Source organism: Rutidosis leptorrhynchoides, chromosome 3, assembly GCF_046630445.1.
Source record: "Rutidosis leptorrhynchoides isolate AG116_Rl617_1_P2 chromosome 3, CSIRO_AGI_Rlap_v1, whole genome shotgun sequence".
NCBI lineage: Eukaryota > Viridiplantae > Streptophyta > Magnoliopsida > Asterales > Asteraceae > Rutidosis > Rutidosis leptorrhynchoides.
In genome coordinates this window covers 107,419,802-107,441,555 of record NC_092335.1, presented here as the reverse complement: position 1 = coordinate 107,441,555, position 21,754 = coordinate 107,419,802, and the positions used below count along the sequence as shown (strand labels likewise).

The following is a 21,754-nucleotide window of genomic DNA, read 5'->3' as shown; positions in this document are numbered from 1 at the left end:
TTGTAAATGGGTGCAAGTTTGACCAAAATATAAGTCTTGGTGTTAAAATGGGTCAAATGGGTAACGGTTGACCTAGTTGGGTAAGATGGGTATGAAATCCCCTAAGTTTGTGTTAGTTGGTGTTAGTAGACCTTAATCACTAGCTTTTAGTGATTTATGATGAGTCTTGGCCATTAATGGGCGGTTTTGGTGTAAATGGGTCATTTAATGCATTTGGGTAATTAAATGCTCAAAAGTTAAGTGTTGGTGGTTAGTTCCACTATTTTGTATGTTGATTTGGGTACTTAATGTATTAGGTACTTCGCTTGAAGCTTACGGAAGTGTTTAATCACCACCGACGTGATAAGGTGAGTGGAATAATTATATGCGTAGGTATATAATGTATTTATTTTTTGTAGCGTGAGACGTGAAGTGTCGACGTGCTAAGACACCACGTTTCACGTGCTGAGTGAAGTGTCGACTTGTTAAGACACCACTCGGGGTGAAGTATCGACGTGTTAAGATGCCACCCCAAGTAATATGAAGAGTGAAGTGTCGACGTGTTAAGACACCACTCGGAGTGAAGTATCGACGTGTTAAGATGCCACTCCAAGAACTATCACGGGTGAAGTGTCGACGTATTAAGACACCACCCGGGGTGAAGCATCGACGTGTTAAGATGCCACCCGTGAGATTAGGGTACGATGTGTTAAGTACTCTAATGGTTGTTATGAACACCAATGGAAAATTCGAGTACCATTCATTTGTATTATTGGTTAACCATGGTTAGGCGTCGTAGTGTAGCATATTATATTGTTCGAGTTATATATGCTATTGTTTGTGCTAGCTTGTGGTTTTGAGGATTTAGCGTTATACTTTGCGATGGTATGCTATATAAATTGCTAGCGTGTATGAGGTAATTGTGTATGTGAGTGCAAGTAAGTAGATTATATATGTATGTGTATAATTATTGCATTCACTAAGCGTTTTGCTTACCCTCTCGTTGTTTACCTTTTTAGGCTCCGGCGTGAACAAGTGCAAGGGTATATGTTTGGACTAGCGATCTCCCTACGTGATTATGCTAGAGTTTAGCTTTTGAAGTTCGACCTAGGTTTGGGTAGTTTAACCCCAAACACCATGCTCGGGTTTATGTTTGGTAATTAAACTTGTCGGTCGAAACTCGTATTCTTGATTTGTAAATGGGCGAATGATGCCCGGGGAGTCAAGTTCTTGTTTTTGGAGTTATTAAAACATGTAAACTTTATTTACTTATGCGGCAGAAAGATTTGTGTTGATGTTTGTCGTTTACTGCAAAATTTTGGTGTTGTGTAAATTTTGTACAAGTCAGAATCAGTTCCAGACTAGTGCCGCGCCGCGACCCCTTTGGGGCGCGCCGCGATCTCGAAAGCATTTTGGTATCAGCTTTGTGATGGGTTCTGACCTTCAGTTCCCGTTGTGGGCCGCTCCGCGGCCAGATGTACCGCGCCGCGGTAATTGCCTGACAGGCATGGCCTGTCCCCTTTTTAAAAAAAATAATAATAATTGCGGAGTTTAACGGGTTGAGTTGTTATATAATAGTAATAATAAATAAATAAATAAAATTTGAGGAAGTATGTCATGGTTCATGGTTGACAATAGTAGTGTAATGAGAGGAAGTGATGAAGAAGGTGAAGAGAGAAAGCTGATGTGACACTGAAAAAATTTGATAAATTATATCATAGTTGGAAGTGATATAATAATAGCTAAAAACAAAAGATATATAGCAAATTTTCTAAGCAAAGAGAATATTACTTTTGCTATTCTATTGCTAAAAGATTTTCAACCTTATCAAATTTGATGAGGTGTCATCTAGGTGGACAATGAAATGACTTCCATGACAAAGTTCTAGTTCCATTCATTGATCAATTTGTTAAATGATTAAACGCGTAAATATTATTGATAACAGTAAAAGTAAATGGTATTTACAGAGTATAAGAACCTTAAATTACATCTAAAACCTAATGGTCCTAAACTCAAATATTTAACTTGGTCGGATCTATATAATTCATCTAACACAATTTAAGGCATGAAATTGATATTAAAAGCTTTGGAAAACTAATGTAATTTTTATATGGTAATCATAATCCCTTATGAGCTGAAGTGTAAATGATACTTCCTTAATAAAAATTTGGTATTCATGATAATATTTTTGGGTATTTGCTCTTGTTTAATTAAACAATCAAACACTTGTAGTAAAAAGAATGTTTTTATATTATATTACATATAAGAAAAGAGTAATTTCAGAGTCAAATTCCACACATAGAAGGATTATATCTCTTCCTTCCTTCCTTCCTCTTTGTTCTACTATTGGTTTATCTCATTGTGAACATTTTTGGGTAAAAAAATGTGTGAGTAAAGCATTTTCCATACGAAAATGTGTACACTACTTGGACACATTGCAATTATATATGCAGTTTTTATTGGTAGACTATATTTTTTCCGGACAAAAAATGTAAATTTAAATTGATTTAGATCAGATGATCTAAAAGTAGTGCAAGTGGTACACGACTTACCACCACATCACGACAATCTTAAAAAAAGACTATAATAAGATTAAATGTGCATTTGAAGTTTTCATAACAAAGTAACAAGAATTATTTAAAAGCATGTACTACATAAGCAATGAACCCTTTTTCTGTGTATAACTGAAGTGATTGTGGTTACAATGCATGCATGGAATGATACATGGTGATGAATATGAGTCAATGACGAATTGAGGATAAAAATTCGATGGAGTTTCAAAAAAAATTTCAAAACTAATTATATTTTAATGTTTTATATTTTAATGGTTTACTTCTAAAAATCATAAATTTTAAATATATATAAAGTTCTATTGTTAAATTTATTGGTGTCATATACTACTATATTTTAAAGAATAAATTGTATTAAAAAACGTTTCAAATAGTGAAACCATAGGACCCCACAACCTCTACCTATAGAATTGCCTCTAATACAAGGTTTTGGTACCAATTAAACTGTACAAGTCTTTGTGCCCAATAATAATGCTCAAAAGTACCAAAAACTACGAAAAAACAAGTGATAACACACTACTGTAAGCATTGTTACATGTACTTTGTCTGAAAATTTGTCTTTTCACTCTTGAGCCAGAAAATAATATACTTCATTGGAGAAGGATTTAAGTGTGCCAAGCTTTAGTTTGTATGCATTAATTGATTAATAGCTCTTTGTAGAATGAGTTGTGTGTGTTGTACAACATTAACAATTATGAGGGTGGTAAAAAGCATCAGAGTGAGAAGATATGAAAAAAGTGTTGTAGAAAATGAGATCTCAAAGGGGGTAAAAACATGTTATAGGTACAAAGGGTAAAATCACATGGAACAAACAGAAATATTTACTTGCTCAACTATACTTTAGTTCATGTTTTATATTTGTGGCTTGCACTGATATTTCAAATCAAGGTACAACCTCATAGATTGTCTTTCTCAAAGTATCAGTGAAGATGAAGTTTCACATTTTACATCTTCTCAAACATATTATTTTATTTTTAGTCACTTAAATTATTGATTGAGGATTTTGTAGGTCAAACAAATTCTTATGTTAGTCATATGTAATGTACCGATTTCAACTACTTATAGAAAACGTGAAACAATGCAAATGTTCATGATCTGAAAATGCTAAAATAATATAAATAAATTTAATTAAGAATTAGATGAGTATTAATGTTTTTATTTTATTTTATCAGATTAATTTTTTAGTTGGATTTGATTTACATGGATAACATATGAAAATCGTATTTAAATATGAATTAACCTAAAAAATAAAAATGGCAAACATATAATTTATATAGCTTATTGTAATATTGTTCAAGAAATATATGATGATAGTTGTACTTTCCAGTTTATAAAAAAAAATGATTAAAAAGAATGAAGAGGAAGTGAAAGAAAAGAAAACGAAAAAAGTGAACCTTTTTTTTATATATAAAGTAAGAAATTGAGATAAAAATGTACAGATGTAAACCAAAGTCGATAGACAAAACAAATGTATGCATATAAATTTAAGGGGAACTCCTCTACTATCAATTGATTTTGGAGTATTAAAGGACTCTTAAGTCTATGTGTAGTACATGTTGTATGGACTATACGATCTTATCGGTGGTATCAGAGTCAGGCTATAGCCCAGATATAGCGGACAACGCATTGGGCTCACCCTTGAGCGCACGCAGCGACGTGTTGCACCCCTCGGTCTGGCGGAACGATGAGTGGACCCAGCTATCGTCGGATGGGAGGTTTAAGGCAGAGACTTAGGTTTGAAGAGAGGTTTGTAAGGGTACAAGGGAACTTCCTTTATTACTAATTAATTTTAGAATACTGGAGAACTTTTAAAGACTTGTATTGTTAGAGTTAAGAATTGTAAGAAATATAAAACTTTAGACTCATGACATGTTAACAAGCTTCAAGTATTTTTTTGTTCTCTTTTCAAATTATCCAGTTAAAATCATTCATTCACTTTTTTTTTTTCCTTTCCTTCAATTTTTTGTTTGTTTGTGTATGTGAATACTTTGTTTTTTTTTTTCCTTTATTCCACTTAACATCTTCTCTAAAGTAAAGACTACATAAAAACTTCAAATTTTTAAATCATAAATTTTCTATATTTGCGTCCTTTTAAAAAAAACTTTGCTTACCAAACCTTTTGAGGAGAATATAATTCATATTAGTTTTTGTTATCAAAAAAACCTAATAGCCACTTATAAATTTGTTTGTTTAAGACTTATAAGTGATAACATATTTATTTTCTATTAAATTCTCATATAACTCAAAGATAGTCTAGTAGTTCTGAGTTATAATATTTATTAACAGCAGTTTGGGATCACCCGGGAAGACTAAACCACTCAGGCGATCATCTCCCGCATTTACATAACTCGTCTCCAACTGATGCCCTGGAGGAAACCGTACTAATCTGAGGGTATGGCCGGTAAAACCCCCCCTCCCCGCTGCCCCGCAACGCAATGTGCGAAAGACGACCTTTGGTGGATTTCAAGGTCAGAGGATACCTTATGTGCAATGTTGTAGTCTCCGAGAGCCGAACTCTTATCCCCTAACAAAGAGTGTCAGCCACTACCACTTGAGTTACACCACGAGGTTTAGTAGTTTGCATTATGGATACTCTTTTTTCTTTAAAATAACAAAATTATAGGCCATCCAAATGGGGAGCTACCCGATCGACCGCTCGGTACATATAATTTTCAGGGGGTCAATTTTTTTTATATATACAAGAACAATCAAATATTTGAGAAACAAGAGAATTAAGAAAACACAACTGAAGCAACGAAGGTGAAACACAATAGGTCTAAGAACAATAATCAAAGGGGCCCAGAAAAAAAACAAGAATCGTTAAGGCTTAAGGACCCCAGAAAAAAAAGAAATCAAAGTCCACTATAATTATAGCAAAACCTATAGAGTTTTTTTTTTAAATAGTTTATATTTTTCGTTCGGGTCTAAATGTTTTTTTTTTTTTCAAATCGTTCTAAGTACTTAAATCCTCGGGACCGACCTTGAATATTACGAATCCATAGATCCTTGATAGCAGTGACAAATAAGTGCTTTTACATCAACCCAACATGTTATCGACAAAAGGACGAAAATGATAACAAAAGGTTTTAGGTTTACACTTTCGCTGAACTGAGAAAAGAGTCAGATATGATGATATAGTAACACCTCATTCGATCGCGTACATTTGAGTAAATTACTCGACTTCCAAGAAAATCATCGGTTCGGTTCCAAAGATACTTTCAATAACCACTTACTTTCAGTGGCGAAACTGTGTGGGGGCAGGGGGCGCCCGCCCCCAGTGAATTTTTTTTTCAGTGTAAAATTTTTGAGTTTTTCGACTTTAACCTAGTGGATTTTTTTTTTTTGCCCAAAAGCCTACATATTTTGCCTCAAAACCTTCAAATTTTGCCCAACATTCTTCAACTTTTGCCCGAAAACCTTCAAATTTTGCCCTAAAATCTCCAATTATTGCCCCAAAATCTTCAAATTTTGTCCCAAAAAATTACTACGGTTTATTTTTTTTTTGCCCCCGATGAAAAAAATCTTAATTTCGCCACTACTTACTTTATCTATTGAATTTTATAACACAAGTGCAAGTAGACCAATCATAAATGAAAGAACAATAACATAATTCGGAGCTATAAATTCACATATTCAAATAAGTGAAGGTTTGATCGACAACATAATTTCCACCTGTCACGGGTGCTATCGGGCTCCATTTGCTGTAAAGTATTACCCCCCCCCCCCCCCGGGGACCCGACATATGACGTGTCCTTATTAACGCCAAATTAAAAAGTAAAAACTCCCACTATATATTACTCCATGTATATTCATCATCTTCACTTTTCTGATTACATTTTTTAAAATCTAGTTCAATTTAACATTTTATTTTTTAAATGATGCAGTATTTACAGAGTGCTCATGGATATGAGTTGAGTACCTGTTCAAGTATTATAAGAAACTTGGTATATGATCATGGAAGAGATAACTTATCGACAAATACGGAAGACAATGTGACGACAACCGCTGAGGAAAAGGCGGCAGCCGCTTCTAATCGCCACAGTGAAGCTGAGCGGAGACGACGTAAACGAATCAACGGTCATCTTTCCACCCTCCGTAGCCTTCTTCCAAACACCGTTAAAGTACTACAACCTCCATCACATATTTTAATCGTAGTATTAATTTTTCTTCTCTTCTATATTAATTTTCACTTCACATAAATAAGGAGGTTGCATGTAATACGATAAGATATTTCAAAAGTAAAGAGTAAACCTGTATAGTATATAAAAAGTATATCATAATAAAACATTTTGTTTAGCTCCTAAGAGATTCTAAATTTTCTTCCCCCAATTTGATGAAAATGAGGGAAGAAGTCCTTAGCTATTCTTCTAATCTATAATATCTCTTTAACTGAGTATTTTTTATGTGGATAAATAAATCGGGACAAATAGTAATATATTCACTCTATGCACATGTCCCATATTCCACAAAATGTTACTATTTTTATTTTAAAAGTACATCTTTAAAAAGTAACATAACTTTTGTTTTTTCTTTCTTTTAGTTCTTTTGATTTTTTATTGTTAATCAAGCAATGTGTAGTACAATGTTAAGTTGTGACTTAAAAAATGAACCTTTAACTTATTATCGTGTTGATGGCATGTAACGTTTATTTTGCTTTTCTTTCATTTGGATAGTCGGATAAGGCTTCATTGTTGGCAGAGGTAGTGCGACGAGTGAAGGAGTTAAAGAATGTAGCAGCGGAATTGAAATCAAGGAGTATGGAACAAAGTGACGAGACAATACAGAATAACGAGTATTGTATGATTCCAAGTGAAAACGATGAACTTGTGTTGACATACATAGGAGAAGATTCTAGTACAAAAAAGATTATGATAAAGGCTCGTATGTGTTGTGAGGATAGAGCCGATTTGATAGGGGAGTTAACTCGGGGGTTGGGTTTAATGCACGCCAAATTGGTGCGTGCAGAGATAGGGACGGTAGGTGGGAGGATAAAATGTGTGTTATGGGTTCACGTGTCAGCAGAAACAATAGAACTAGGGGTTCGTGATGTTAGAAGGGTGTTAAAGGTTGTTATGGATCGCGCAATGTTTTTGGATTTGCCAAGAAACAAGAGGCCTCGTCTAGTGGATCATTTTTGATATTGGTTCTTATGTTTGTGATTCTTGTTAGGGGTTATTTTGGCATATTAATATGTGTAAGTGTGAATGTTTAGTGTTTATATAGTATAATATCAATATATACAGTATTAGTTTTGAGTTCAATCACCTTCAAATAAGGTTACAAGTTTTGAAATGAAGTGATTTGTGCCATCATCAGATATCAATGGCATCCTTGTGTAGTAGTTTTGTAGCATTTGTTTCATTTTCTTGATTTTAATTCAAGTGCTCATAAAAAGTACTTTGTGCGACCAAAGATCAACCATATACGTAGTAATTATTAAGATAGCACATCTATAAATGATATTTAATGCATTGGCAACATGAAGGTGGCAGTAATTTGTCTTTTCAATTTTTTGATTAGGTATCTTTTTTTCACATGAGATTTGAGTGCAACATGCAACACATATAGAAGTTTCAGTTCATTCTCAACTAAATTATTTGCAGTTAATTATATTCATGTTGTATAAGCAACAAAGAATCTGATATGTATATACAGAAAACTAAAATTGTTTTCAAGTTATACATAACTCTTGTTTAGTACTATCCCAGTATGTCATATTTAAAGAATCCCATACTGAAAAGGTGGGATCAAATTATATATATTCATCCTGATGTTTTCAGTTACAGCATTTGGAAGATAACAAAATCCAGATGCAGCAGTGAGTGGCTTCTTGTCGATTTGTCTACTCGGTCACATATTATCCACTTGTCGACTTCATTGCGTACATCAATCAATGTTTGTAAAATACAAGATTTCTGCTGCAATTAGTTTTCAAAGCTTCCTCTAATGCATCAGCCTGGTCAAAACTAACTTTGAAGGACACCATTGTTACACCATCTTTTCCAGTGTCATAGTCCTGCTTGATTTCCTCAGCGTTAAACGACTGCAACTGCATATCATCAAGCAAAAATTAAGAGTCAGCATAATGGGTGGGTCGAGTAATGGAACAAGCCAAGTATCTTTTGTATAGGTCAGGTTGGATCGACTTAACTCAACGATAAACATTTGAAAGGCTTTATACATTAAAAAATACAGTACATTATGGGCGACTTTTGAACAGTTACCTTTTCTGCAAATTTGCTTACCCATTTGACCCCATAGTGATAACATGTAACCGAATCAGTCCATTTTGAGTAAGGGGGTCAAAATTGCTACCTCTAGTTTATTTACTACTACTAAATTATGATGTTAACCTTACCTGATGATAAACAATCCCGAGAAGATCATAAGTAACCTCAACACCCATAGGGACCTACAAAATATATGTATATCCAAAGTTATACATCATATTTACCTTTAGCAAAAAGCATCAAGATGAGCAAAAAGCCACATACAATGTTTTGTTCGGAAATTAATAAGTGCTTGTCTAAAAAAAATAACTTGCCAAGTGCACGGTAGTTCACTCGTCTCAAATTTAAAAACTTAAACAACAGTGATGAAATGGAAGTTCGTTGCAGGCCTACGAGATGAGAAAAGATACTACCTTTATGCCAATAAAATAAACTAGAAAGTAATATAAAAAGAAATTTATACCTGAGATTTTATAAGCCGCGTAGGGGCACTTTTCAAGCATTCGTTTGCTACTCCACCATAGGCCCTAACTAATCCTCCTGTGCCTAGTTTGATCCCTCCAAAATGCCTAAGAATATCAAAAACAACCACAAAAAATCAACAAGTTGCATTCTAATATGTTTACTCATATACATTGTTCATCAAGAATCGGGCGTGTAATCTGAAATGGTAAGCCGCTAAAGGCTTTTTTGTGTAAGAGGTTCTTTGTAAAAAAAAAAAAAAGATTATTGCTCAAAAAAAAATCAGAGGTATGTTTATAATATCAATGTTGAATGTGATTGTTTGATGATGAGCATCCAACTTTTATTAATGAGAGGAATAGATTAATGAAGCTAACTCGAGATAATATATACCTAATGACAACAACCATTACTCTATCTAATCCTGAATTCTCAATCGCCGAATATATAGGTTTTCCAGCTGTACCAGATGGTTCACCATCATCGTTACTTCGATACTGATTTCCAACCTAAAATTGAAAAAAACAAACTCAACGACTTTATAACTTCATCTTGAAGGTCCATAATCTAGTTATGTCCAACAACTTCATACTACTATTTACTAAAAACGACATTTCAAAATCGATTATGGTAACTAAAACACACATATACCTTATACGCCCAACAGTTATGAGTCGCACGTGGATCTTGAACCTGCAAATTCGTATAAGATACATATTAGCAGCAATCAACCGCATCAATTGTCAGCATAATAACAGTCAAATAAGGGTAAAATTCACATTCGTGATGGCTCAGTACTATTATCTGTATTATTGAGCAAAAACGCCTTAATTAGTTATTATTATTATTTTTTTTTAACGGCGATTGGGATCACCGAGGGGACTAAACCACCCGTTGCGATCATCTTCCGATTCGACAATGCCGATGCAGCGATAATAACCCCGCCCTCATCGCTGTCTGCGAGGAAACCTTAATTAGTTAATTTTCACAAGTTCATTTGCAATTAGAATTTCAATTTCGATAATTATATAAATGTAATTTAACAAGCTGACACTAAATTTTCAAAAAAATGTGCACACCTCAGACAGGAAAGATTGAGCGGAGCGTTCGTCGGAGATGTGACCGGCAACAGCAATGAATTTGCTCTTTTTAATATCGCGTTCTAAACTCACCCTTTCTGCGATCGTCGTGAAAGCACCGCTGCCGCTTCGGTTAGATGTAGCGGCGGCAACGGTGGTACGGCTGCTTGTGCTGACCATGGATCTCAGGTATGGCGATATCAAATTGGATACTTGCATTTGGATACACAGTTACCAGTTAACACGCACCCTAAATTGGGAAATTTTGGAACTCCATTTTTGGATCTTTAATCCAGTTACGACATTGTTTCTGGCAACGAAAATTTTATTTGGGCCAAAAGTTTCATAAAGATATTAGAAAATTGGGCCATAAATATTGAATATCTTTTTTTTCTTTAAAAGAGCATTTTTTCCGATGTTTTTCCGTTCAAACAATTTTTTCATCATGATTACATAAAAAGAAAACATACAGAGAGTACAATGTTATCACGCACGCTTGCCTGAGTGGCCAACGAATTTCCCAATCAAGCAGACCACCTGAGTTCAATTTCTGGCTATGCCAAATTGTTCAGAAAGGGAGTGTGATTAGAGGGTGCGAATAATGCGTAATTCACCCGGTACCAGGTCTCGCGCTAGGGGGGCTTGATTACTCGAGGTTTTACCCTCTACGAGTGAGCCAATGTACTTGTTCTAGGGGGGTTTCCTTGCTTACCCAAAAAAAAAGAGTACAATTCTAGGGGGGTTTACATACAGTTGCAAATCTAAAATGAAAACTCAAAGAAATTGCATTTTTTTCGAAGCTAATTATATTTGAATGAATACTTTATTAGTTGTTGAGCTCTAAAAAACTACTCCGTATTAATCATAAAAATATATGAGATCTTATCGTTAAATTTGAGCCTAAGCTTGTTCTTAAACACACACATGCGTATGGGACTATGGGCAATACAGTGCCCCGTTGCGCATTAGAAAGCACGGTAGTGCTCCATTATGAGGTTGATGAACGCATTTGTTATCTCTTTTATTTAAATGACCCCATTTAAATTTGGTGTTGAATTTGGGTTGATGTTAATTGTATTCGTTCACTTGTTTGACAGATTGGGAGAATTGGCTTTCAAGCTAGGGTGGTTCATGTTAGACGGATTAGATAGTTAAGCTCAAGTTCGTTTGTGGATTTGGTTCAGTAGGGTTTTACCATTAGGGTTTCGTAATGACTCTATAAATATGCTTCAATGTACTCTATGTTAGATGGATTATATATATCGGCCCAAGTCCAATAGTTGACTTGGGTCCATCAGAGTTTTTAGAGAGTTAGGGTTGCATATGTACTCTATAAATATCGTGCTATAATGAAGTTATACCGACGGGGTTTCATTCTCTAATCTTAAAACTTAAAACCTAAAATATCGTGCTATAATGAAGTTATACCGATGGTGTTTCATTCTCTAACAGTTCAAACGATACAAAAGTCCAGCTGGCCACTATTGTTGCGACTTTGTAGTAGTTTTTTACATTATCAAAATATTATTATTTTTAATCCTCATTCTTTAAAAAAGGGTGATCTCATCGATTTTATTCAGTTGTATTGGTTTTTTTTTGGCCAAGAGATGGAGGTAGGAAAAGTTGAAGTACTCTTTGCTCTCTAAGCCCTTTTAATTTCTCATTCTAGATCGTTGCTAGAGGTTTTTTTTTATATAGAATTTCTCAACCGGTAAAAAAGAAAGACCCAATTGCTTTCGATTACTACATCATTCGCTTGTTGAGACGTGTTGTTAGAGTTGTCATGCTTGAATGGAATCAACAAGGGATAATTACGGGAAAAATAGTTTTTGAATAAGACTACACGTTACAGTGAATGTCACGCGAAAATAAATTTCATCTTTTTGGGAGTAGAGAAAATTTTGACATTCACGTGACAGTGTCAAATAAATTTGGTGTTTATGAGAGTAGAGAAAACAGTGAATGTTAAATTTGAGTAGAAAAATTTTGGATCATGTGGTAAATTATAATTGTGAGTTGAATGTAACATAATTAAATTAATAATAAAAATATTATGTGTCGATTTTCTATTGGGTGTCAAAAATGTGTTCGCCCTTTTCTCAAATCTCACAACTTATTACATGCATCAGTAGGCTTGACGTTGTTGCCACATTGGAGTTAAAAATAACGCTCCGATAATGATTGTCTAGGAGACAAGTTGGGAAAGTAGCGCATGAACGGTAAGAATACATTTTTAACAGATATCAGCTACCTAAAACAGCTATACCTGAGTCCTGATAACCTCTTTTGGACATCACAAATTGATGCTGTTTTTGTTTAGAAATTCATCAAAAATTTTTTATAAAAAACTGGTTCCATATTGTAGCTTCAGTTTCATTCAAATAATTTCCATAGGATTAAACTGATGCATTGCTGATGATCTTGATCAATGGCACGTGTCTTGTCTTAGTTACCCGAGACTATTTCAAGGGTCAGTTTAAGCAGTCCATGATGGCATGACCCAACAACTCTAAGCGCCTGTATGGGCTGGTTCAATTATTGGCAGGTGTGGTTTATGGGTGTAGAGGAAATTTTGACTATGACGTGACAGTGTCACACAGGGGCGAAAGTGTGTAGGGGCAGGGGCGGCCGCTCCCAGTGAATTTTTTTTTTTCAGTGTAAAAATTTTAGGTTTTTTGACTTTGCCCCCGGTGGATTTTTTTTTTGCCCCCAAACCTACATATTTTGCCCCAAAACCTTTAAATTTTGCCCCAAAATCTCCAACTTCTGCCCCAAAATCTTCAAATTTTGTCTAAAAAAATTGCTACGGTTTAAATTTTTTTTTTGCCCCCGGTGAAAAAAATCCTAGTTTCGCCTCTGGTGTCAAATATTTTGGTGTTTATTGGAGTAGAGAAAATAGTGAATGTTAAATTTGAGTAGGAAAGTTTTAGATTACGTAAGAATTCATTTTTTAATAATAACATGAAAAATGTTATAATTCAGTAGGCTTATAACTATCTTTAATGGTTATAAGAACAAAGAGAGAAAAAAAGAGAAGAAAGAGAGAAGAAATATTGATATTGATATTTCAAGAGAAATGGTACACCTTAAATGGTTACCATACATGTCTATTTATAGTATAAAATATTACTATGCAAGAAATATAATAATAATAAAATTAACATCCAATCTAGTTATTTTATAACACAATCTAGATATTTTATAACACTCCCCCTTGGATGACAATTTTATTAGAGAATAACTATTACTGCCTCGTTAAAAACCTTGCTAAAGAAAACCCATTGGGATAAAACTTTAGCTAAGGGAAAAAGAGTGCAGCATAGAGTTGACTCCCCCTCAAATAGGCAACGCCTGAGTTGTTACATCTTCTGAACATGTCTCATGCCAATATTATGAACGTGTGTTCTGAAAATAGCAGTTGGCAGTGCTTTGGTATAAAGATCAGCAGAGTTGTTGATTGAACGTATCTCATTTTAATCTGGTTGTCTTTTACGAGATCTTGAGTATATGAGAAGAATCTGAGGTTTTCATCTGAAACTGTATCATCTAAATCTTTTATGTACAAGTTTAGCCCTTGTGATTTGTCTACAGTCTCCTTCATGGTTTGCTCAAACCCTTGTTTCAATTCCTATTCCTTTGTAGTCTTTTCTGAGCCTTACCAACATACCATTCTTTTCCATCAAACTTATGACCGTTAAGACTGTCTATGGCTTTGGCGCCTCGTCAGTATTTATATTTTGTTCAGTCACTTTTGATACTCTTCTTTCATTTGTATTATGCAAGCTGCATTATCTTCATATATAGTTGTTGGTGAAGATAGTTGTTAGTCTTTTATAGCGTTCTAGTCCACAAGAATCAATAATGATTTGTGTCATTGATCTCAACCAAACACATTTTCGAGTAGTTTCATATAATGCAAACACTTCGTCATGATCTGATTATGTTGCAACAAGTGTTTGTTTTAAGAACGCCATGATTTTTGTGGTACCTCCATTTAGGAATACATATCGAGTTTGAGATTTATCTTTATGAGGATTTGATGAATGACCTGCATATACATAATCAACCAAATCTTGTTTTGAAACGTTAGAATAAAATAATTTTAAATTAGCAGTTTCTCAAGGGTATCAAAATATGTGTTTATCCCATTCCAATGTCTTTTTGTAAGGGCTGAGTTGAACCTTGTCAACAAATTAACTGCAAAAAAATGTCAGGTCTTGTACAATTTGTAAGATACATAACAGTCCCAATTGCACTAATATATGGAACTTCTGATCCGTTAATATCTTCATGATCTTCACGGGGATGAAATGGATCAGTGTCAATATTGAGTGATCTAACAACCAATTGGCTTTATCTTTAAAAAAAAATGTTTTAAAATCTTTTCAGTATAAGTTGTTTGATGTACAAGTAGACCATTAGGCATATGCTCAATTTGCAATCCAAGGCAATACTTGGTTTTTTCAAGATTTTTTATTTCAAAATAATTCTTTAGAAGTTGAATGATTTCATAGATCTCTTTATTTGTTCATATGATGTTAAGAACATTGACATAATCAACTACGATCACATATCCGAACATTGTTTTTATAAAACATACGTGCAAAATAAGTTTATATGTATACCCTTTTTCTTATCAAGTAGTCATTTAATCGGTTATACCACATACGTCCCGTTTGTATAAACCCACTTAGAAATCTTTGTGATTTAATGGAATATATTCCCTTGGGTTTTACATTAGATGCTTATGATACCTTAACCCTTTAGGTATATTCATATATATCACTATTAAGTGATCCATACAGATAAGTAGTAACAACATTCATGAGATGCATTTAAATAACTACCAGGTTGATTAAGTATCTAATAAGTAATTGTATCCATTACAGGAGGATAATTTTTCCTCCTAATTCATTTCTGGTCTTTGTGGGAAATATTGAGTTACAAGTCTAGTTTTGCCTTGTAACTTCATTTGCACATTTCTTTTCGGATAAAAATTCATTTGTATCCCATACGTTTCACATCTTTAAAAGTGATAACGATTGATCCGAAAACTTTTCTTTTATCGAGCGATTCTAATTCAGCTCTTATTGCTCCTTTCCATTGAGCTCAATCATGTCCATTTTGTATATTCAATGACAGATTTTAGTTCCAGATCATCATCTTTATTCATGATGTCATTGTAACATTATATGAAAATATCTCATAGAGATTTTAGTTTCATTTCGGTTCCATAATATTGCATAATTTATCGCAATTTTAGCATTTACATTTATCAATATCCTCTGCAGAAGGAATATTGATTTGTGGTTCTTCTTGAACACTTTCTCTTACCTCATTATCAGCTGATTTTCTTTTTCGAGGATTTTTATCTTCGGAACCAATTGATCTTCCACGTTTGATGCGTGGCAAAGACTCAACAGTGACATTATTGCCAGCTTTTGAAATTTCAGTTCGAGCTGGAGCATTTATCGCTGGTATATATGATTTAGTCACTTTTTTATATCTGTAAATGCATAAAGTAATTAATTTGCAAGTTCTTGCATATGCATTATTTTTGAACTTTCGTTTCACATTCTTTTGTGCGAGTTCAATATACCTTAATTGATGTTCACATCATGAAGCATCATTTTATTTTTTATTTTTATTTCTCCCCTTAATCTAGGGAACAATGTTTTATTAAAATGACAATCAGCAAAACGTGCTGTAAAAACATCACCCATCATGGGTTCAATATATCTTATAATTGAAGATGTTTTATATCCAAAATATATTATCATCTTTCTTTGAAGAACCATTTTATTGTGTTGTGGTGATACAATTGGAACATACACTGCACAACCAATGTTTTAAGGTAGAAAATATTTGGCTCTTGGCCAAAATCAAGTATTAAGTGAAAATATTTACGACTTCCACATGGTATAATGCGAATTAATGTCGCAGCATGTAAATTTACATGTCCACATATAAATATTGAGAGATTTGTACTCATTATCAATTGTCTAGTTATTAGCTGTAAGCGTTTATCTATTGATTCAGCTAAACCAATTTTGTGTATGCACATGAGCAACTGGATGTTCAACAACAATCCCTGTAGATATATAATGATCATTAAATGCTTGAGATGTTAACTCACCAGCATTATTAAGTCTCATCCTTTTAATGATGTAATCAGAATAATGTGTTCTCAATTTAATAATTTGTGCAAGAAACTTTGCAAATGCCATATTACGGCTTGATAACATACAAATATGAGACCATCCGCTAGATGCGTCTATTAGAACCATGAAATATCAAAATGGTTCACATGATGGATGAATTGGTTCATATATCTTACCTTGAATTCTTTCAAGAAACATTTGTGATTCTTTTTCACAATATACTTTTCATTAATCACCATATGTGCTTTCCATTAATCACCATATGTGTTTTTTTTTTTTTTTATAAATCACCATATGTGTTTTTTTTTTATCATATATCCTTTTCACCATATACGCTTTTAATCATATGCGCTGTGTTTTTCACCATATGCGCTTTAATCATATGCGATTTTCATCATATGCGTTGTGCTTTTCATCATATTCGCTTTTTATCATATGCGCTTATCATATGCGATGCGCTTTTTATCATATGCGCTTTTTTATGTGAATAGTAAATTAATTAATTTCGTTTTACTATTCATATGAATTAATTTAGATTTACTATTTTGTTAATTGAGTAATATATATATACATCATATACTTGTGACTCCGAAGGCTCAAATGAATTTGACCATATAGTTATACGTTGTACCTTGCACATTAATTTTCAGTAGAAGCTTTAGATGCATATTATTTTCAGTAGAAGCTTTAGATGCACTTTTTTTTTTAATCACCAAATACCACAAACACTTTGTTTGCGTTTGTTCATAGTCATCAATGAAAACCATTTTCTTTAATTTTATTTTATACAATAAAATTAACGCATCATTATTCTTTTCAAAAACAATAATCTATTGTTATTGTTCACTTGTGCCATGTTTAACAACAAAAGTCAACAACCTCTGTCTTGTTTGTTGTGGCAACCAAAAACAACCTTTGCTTTTGTTACCGAGAATCCAAGACCAAAAAACAATTAATTTTTAATTAATCTTTTATCAAAACCATAAATGATTTTATTGATCTACGTTGATATGGCCATAAAGAATTGACGGCTGACCTACTTTTGTAAGTGTATTTCGGCTATCATCCCGAAAACGCACAACGACCTTTTTTTTTTTATGAACTATTTGTTTCATATCTAGCTTAGGCAATTATTGTGAACATTTTGTAATGACCCGGAAATTTCCGATCAAATTTAAACCTTAATCTCTATATGTTTCCGACAAGATAAGCAAAATCTGTAATGTTGAGTCTCGAAAGTTTTGAAAACTTTATGTAATCAACTAACCATTGGACTTTACCCTACGATTCACGAACAACCTATAATTTAAAACTCGAACCCGTCATGATTTATATATGAAATGATAAAAATTTACTATTAAACGATGCTATTTCAAATTAAAATTTTATATATTAAGTCGTTTTATTTTTATTTTTTTTATGATATAATTTTTGTAATTTTTTTTTAAGAAACAAAGTTAAATTAAAAATGTACAATTTTTAAAGCACAACGTACAACAACGTGTAGCTTAAATAGTTGAATCGAAATTAATTCATTTACTATTCATATGAATAGTAAATAAAATGAAATTAATTAATTTACTATTCACATGAAAGTGACATGATAGAAATTATTAATTATAAGTTACATAATATACCCCTAAAGTATTTGAGAAATACAACTTTTTAAATTCTAAAGATTCGTAAGATTTAAAATTGAATTATTATATATTATTTATTTTACACGTTTTAAAATTTTATATTATTATATTATTATATTATTACTTTATTTTAATTATTATATTATATTTATATTATTATATTAAATATATACGTATATATATATCACACGACACAAACACATATCTCGAATTCATTTCATTTCATCTTCTGTCTCTCAATCTCTTTCTTATATATTCATATATTATTATTATTATAATTATTAAAATTATTATTATTATTATTATTATCTATATTAAGATTAATATTATTATTAATCTTGAGATTAGGAGTACCATTAGTATTAAAATTCTATGACGGGGTTCTGCCCAAGTGTTCCAAAATTGGTGTCATGAGTGGAATAAAATTAAGGAGATTATGGGTTATAGCTATGGAGGTTATGGGTAATGATTGGGGGTTTTGCTCGTGAGTCAAACTAATGTTTATCATCTCCGTTGCGTCTAAATACTATCCTGCAATATTGAATCTCAATATTGATACGTTCGTGAATCCGAGGCCAACCTTGCACTTGTTAAATGACGTATTATGTATTTTTACTACGAAATACAGTATGGTGAGTTTCATTTGCTCCCTTTTATATATATTTTTGGGACTGAGAATACATGCGCTGTTTTTATAAATGTTTTACGAAATAGGCACAAGTACTAAAACTAATTCTACGTGGGTTTAAACCAGAAATATACCCTTAGCTTGGTAACATTAAACTACTTGTCTATGTACGGTAGGCGCGAATCCTAAAGATAGATCTATTGGGCCTGACAAACCCCATCCTGACTATGGGATGCTTTAGTACTTCGAGGTTATTTTAAACACACCTGATCTGGTGTACTTCAGAGGGTAAAACATGAACGTTAAGGCTTGTTACCGGGTGCCTACAACTTATAGAATACTTTTATACACTTGCGAGTGTACATATATTTATAAACGGAAATCTTGTGGTCTATTAATATATTGAAATGATTGTTATGATAAACCTATGAACTCACCAACCTTTTGGTTGACACTTTAAAGCATGTTTATTCTCAGGTATTAAAGAAATCTTCCGCTGTGCATTAGCTCATTTTAAGGATATTACTTGGAGTCATTCATGGCATACTTTGAAAGACGTTGCATTCGAGTTGTTGAGTTCATCAAGATTAATATTAAGTCAATTATAGTTGGATGTAATATGAAATGGTATGCATGCCGTCAATTTTTGATGTAAAGAAAGTTTGTCTTTTAAAAACGAATGCAATGTTTGTAAAACGTATCATATAGAGGTCAAATACCTCGCGATGTAATCAACTATTGTGAATCGTTTATAATGTATATGAACGGGTCCTTTCAGTTGGTATCAGAGCGTTGGTCTTAGCGAACCAGGTCTTGCATTAGTGTGTCTAACTGTTAGTTGTTTAGATGCATTAGTGGGTCTGGACTTTGACCGTGTCTGCATGTCAAAAGTTTTGCTTATCATTTCTAGTCGGAAATCACCTGCTTATCATCCTTAGGAAATTGCCTGCTTATCGTTCATAAGTCTAGACACGTCTTACTGCATTTACTGCATCGATAGTGTATAGACAAAATTCATATCTTAGCGTATTTGTTACTGTAGAATCGCCTGACACATGTCGTAAATTTCTCCGTAGCCTACGGAATCTTTTGATATTCTATGAAGTTAGAATATCATCCTATATTCGAAAATCATTTCACATCGAAGATCCTTTTTCATCCGCTAAATTGCCTTCTTAGCAATGAATCTGAAGTAATTACCGTCGAACCTGTTTGAAACACCATTTTCTCTCTTATTTCTAAAATAGCTCGTCACGGTCCCATATTTCGAATCTTATTCATCCACTCGCTTCAACCGTCAATCATCCCGTAGTACTAGAAGAAGTTAACGAACTACGCGCTCGTGTGACGACTTTGGATAACCTGGTGCGAAGGTTACAGCAGCAGCACCAGCAGCATAATCAGTACCACCATCATCGACGTCGACAGTACCCTTATCATCCCTAAACCATAACCGTGCCGTAACCCTCAACATCACAATTTGTACCTCGGATATCAACATCACACGCCTCAATATTACCATCTGTACTTCGAGCATGATCTTTGTACTACATATCGTTCTACATCGATTATCTTCGCTTTACATATCGTTCTACCTCATTTATCTTCAACATGGCGATTATGTAATTTCTAAAGTTTTAGAGATTATGTAATCTAGTATTAACGATAAATCAAATGAGTTTAATATCCTATTGACTCATTAAAATGATTACATCCGACGAAAATATATATGCAAGTATATTTTCATAAAGAATGTAATTAAAAGTTTTTTTTGTACAAACTGTTAATGGTGAAAAATATTTTAACGGGTAGGTAGTACCCGAGGAATATTTAGATTTCACATTAATAAGTTACACTGTACATTCTTCGAATCTGATTCAACGGTCAACTATTATTCTACTTACAACCACCGATATTCGTATCCGCACACCCCAGAATAACCATTTCCATTCAAATTTCATATTCGGATTTTGACCTATCAGAATCCAACAAGTGGCATAAAGAAGAAAACATTGGACAAAATAAAATTTATTAGAAACAGACGAATTAACTAATTGAAATATTGATAGGAGTCCACGCTAACTGTTCCTAGCTAACTGTTCCCGGCTAACATTTAATTTATCGCAATTTACATTCTCGCAATTTTATTTATTGTTATTTAATTTCTGCACTTTACATACTGTCGGGACACATGTACAACAATACGTCGGATTAATTCTGAGACAACACGTTGTATAATGGGTCATGATATATTTATTTATTTTACGCACTTTAAATAACGGGACACGTATACAAGGTTTCGACTTATCATATTGACCCATCTATATATATATTTCGGAACAACCATAGACACTCTATATGTGAAGGTGGGAGTTGGCTATACAGGGTCAGAGTTGATTCCAAAATATATATATACTTTGAGTTGTGATCGACACTGAGACCGGTACACGGGTAACGATACGTATTAATTAATTCAAATATTATATATTTAATTTATATATGAAATTATTGGACCATTGGACAATCGGACTATTGGACTGCTAACTTTGGACAATTAAAATGAATTAAAATGTTGATTATAACATATGAAATTGAACAATTCTTCAAGCTTGCCACTTGATTTTATCTTAAACCTCATTCGTATCTTGACGATTACAATTCGCATTCAAATCTTTTCATGATTCTTGAAAACACTTCGATCGAGAAGTTGAACCAGCCGCACATCATACACGAAAGAAAGATTTATGCATACAGTTATGCACCTGAAAAACTTTCGAAACCGAAGTTATAGTTAAATCGTATCCGCGTTGAATTCCTTATCATTCATTAGCAAAAATAACCTTACAATTCCTTTCAAAGTAGCCAATTTTGTCACAGCTCCACTTCGAATTCTCAGTAGGACTACTCTTATTATAACCTCAATATATATACGTTGTCTTTTCGTCGTCGTTACCGTAGAACCTTTAGCAGATGTACCAGCAGCTCGTCTCCTCTTTGGCGAAACC

General features: G+C 33.3%; 2 protein-coding genes across 2 annotated transcripts; one reads left to right on the top strand and one right to left on the bottom strand.

Moving 5' to 3' along the window:
* Window positions 1–6,407: 6,407 nt before the first annotated feature.
* On the top strand, window positions 6,408–7,853 carry LOC139896625 (transcription factor bHLH30-like). Its single transcript, XM_071879274.1, has 2 exons — window positions 6,408–6,670; window positions 7,223–7,853. Exons 1-2 carry the CDS (start codon window positions 6,428–6,430, stop codon window positions 7,685–7,687), a joined length of 708 nt encoding a protein of 235 aa, XP_071735375.1. The 5' UTR covers window positions 6,408–6,427; the 3' UTR covers window positions 7,688–7,853.
* Window positions 7,854–8,439: 586 nt separating this feature from the next.
* LOC139900286 (uncharacterized) lies at window positions 8,440–10,609 on the bottom strand. Its single transcript, XM_071883073.1, has 6 exons — window positions 10,321–10,609; window positions 9,893–9,934; window positions 9,635–9,750; window positions 9,243–9,348; window positions 8,908–8,961; window positions 8,440–8,598 (listed from the first exon to the last, which is right to left on the bottom strand). Exons 1-6 carry the CDS (start codon window positions 10,537–10,539, stop codon window positions 8,440–8,442), a joined length of 696 nt encoding a protein of 231 aa, XP_071739174.1. The 5' UTR covers window positions 10,540–10,609.
* Between the last annotated feature and the right edge of the window lie 11,145 nt (window positions 10,610–21,754).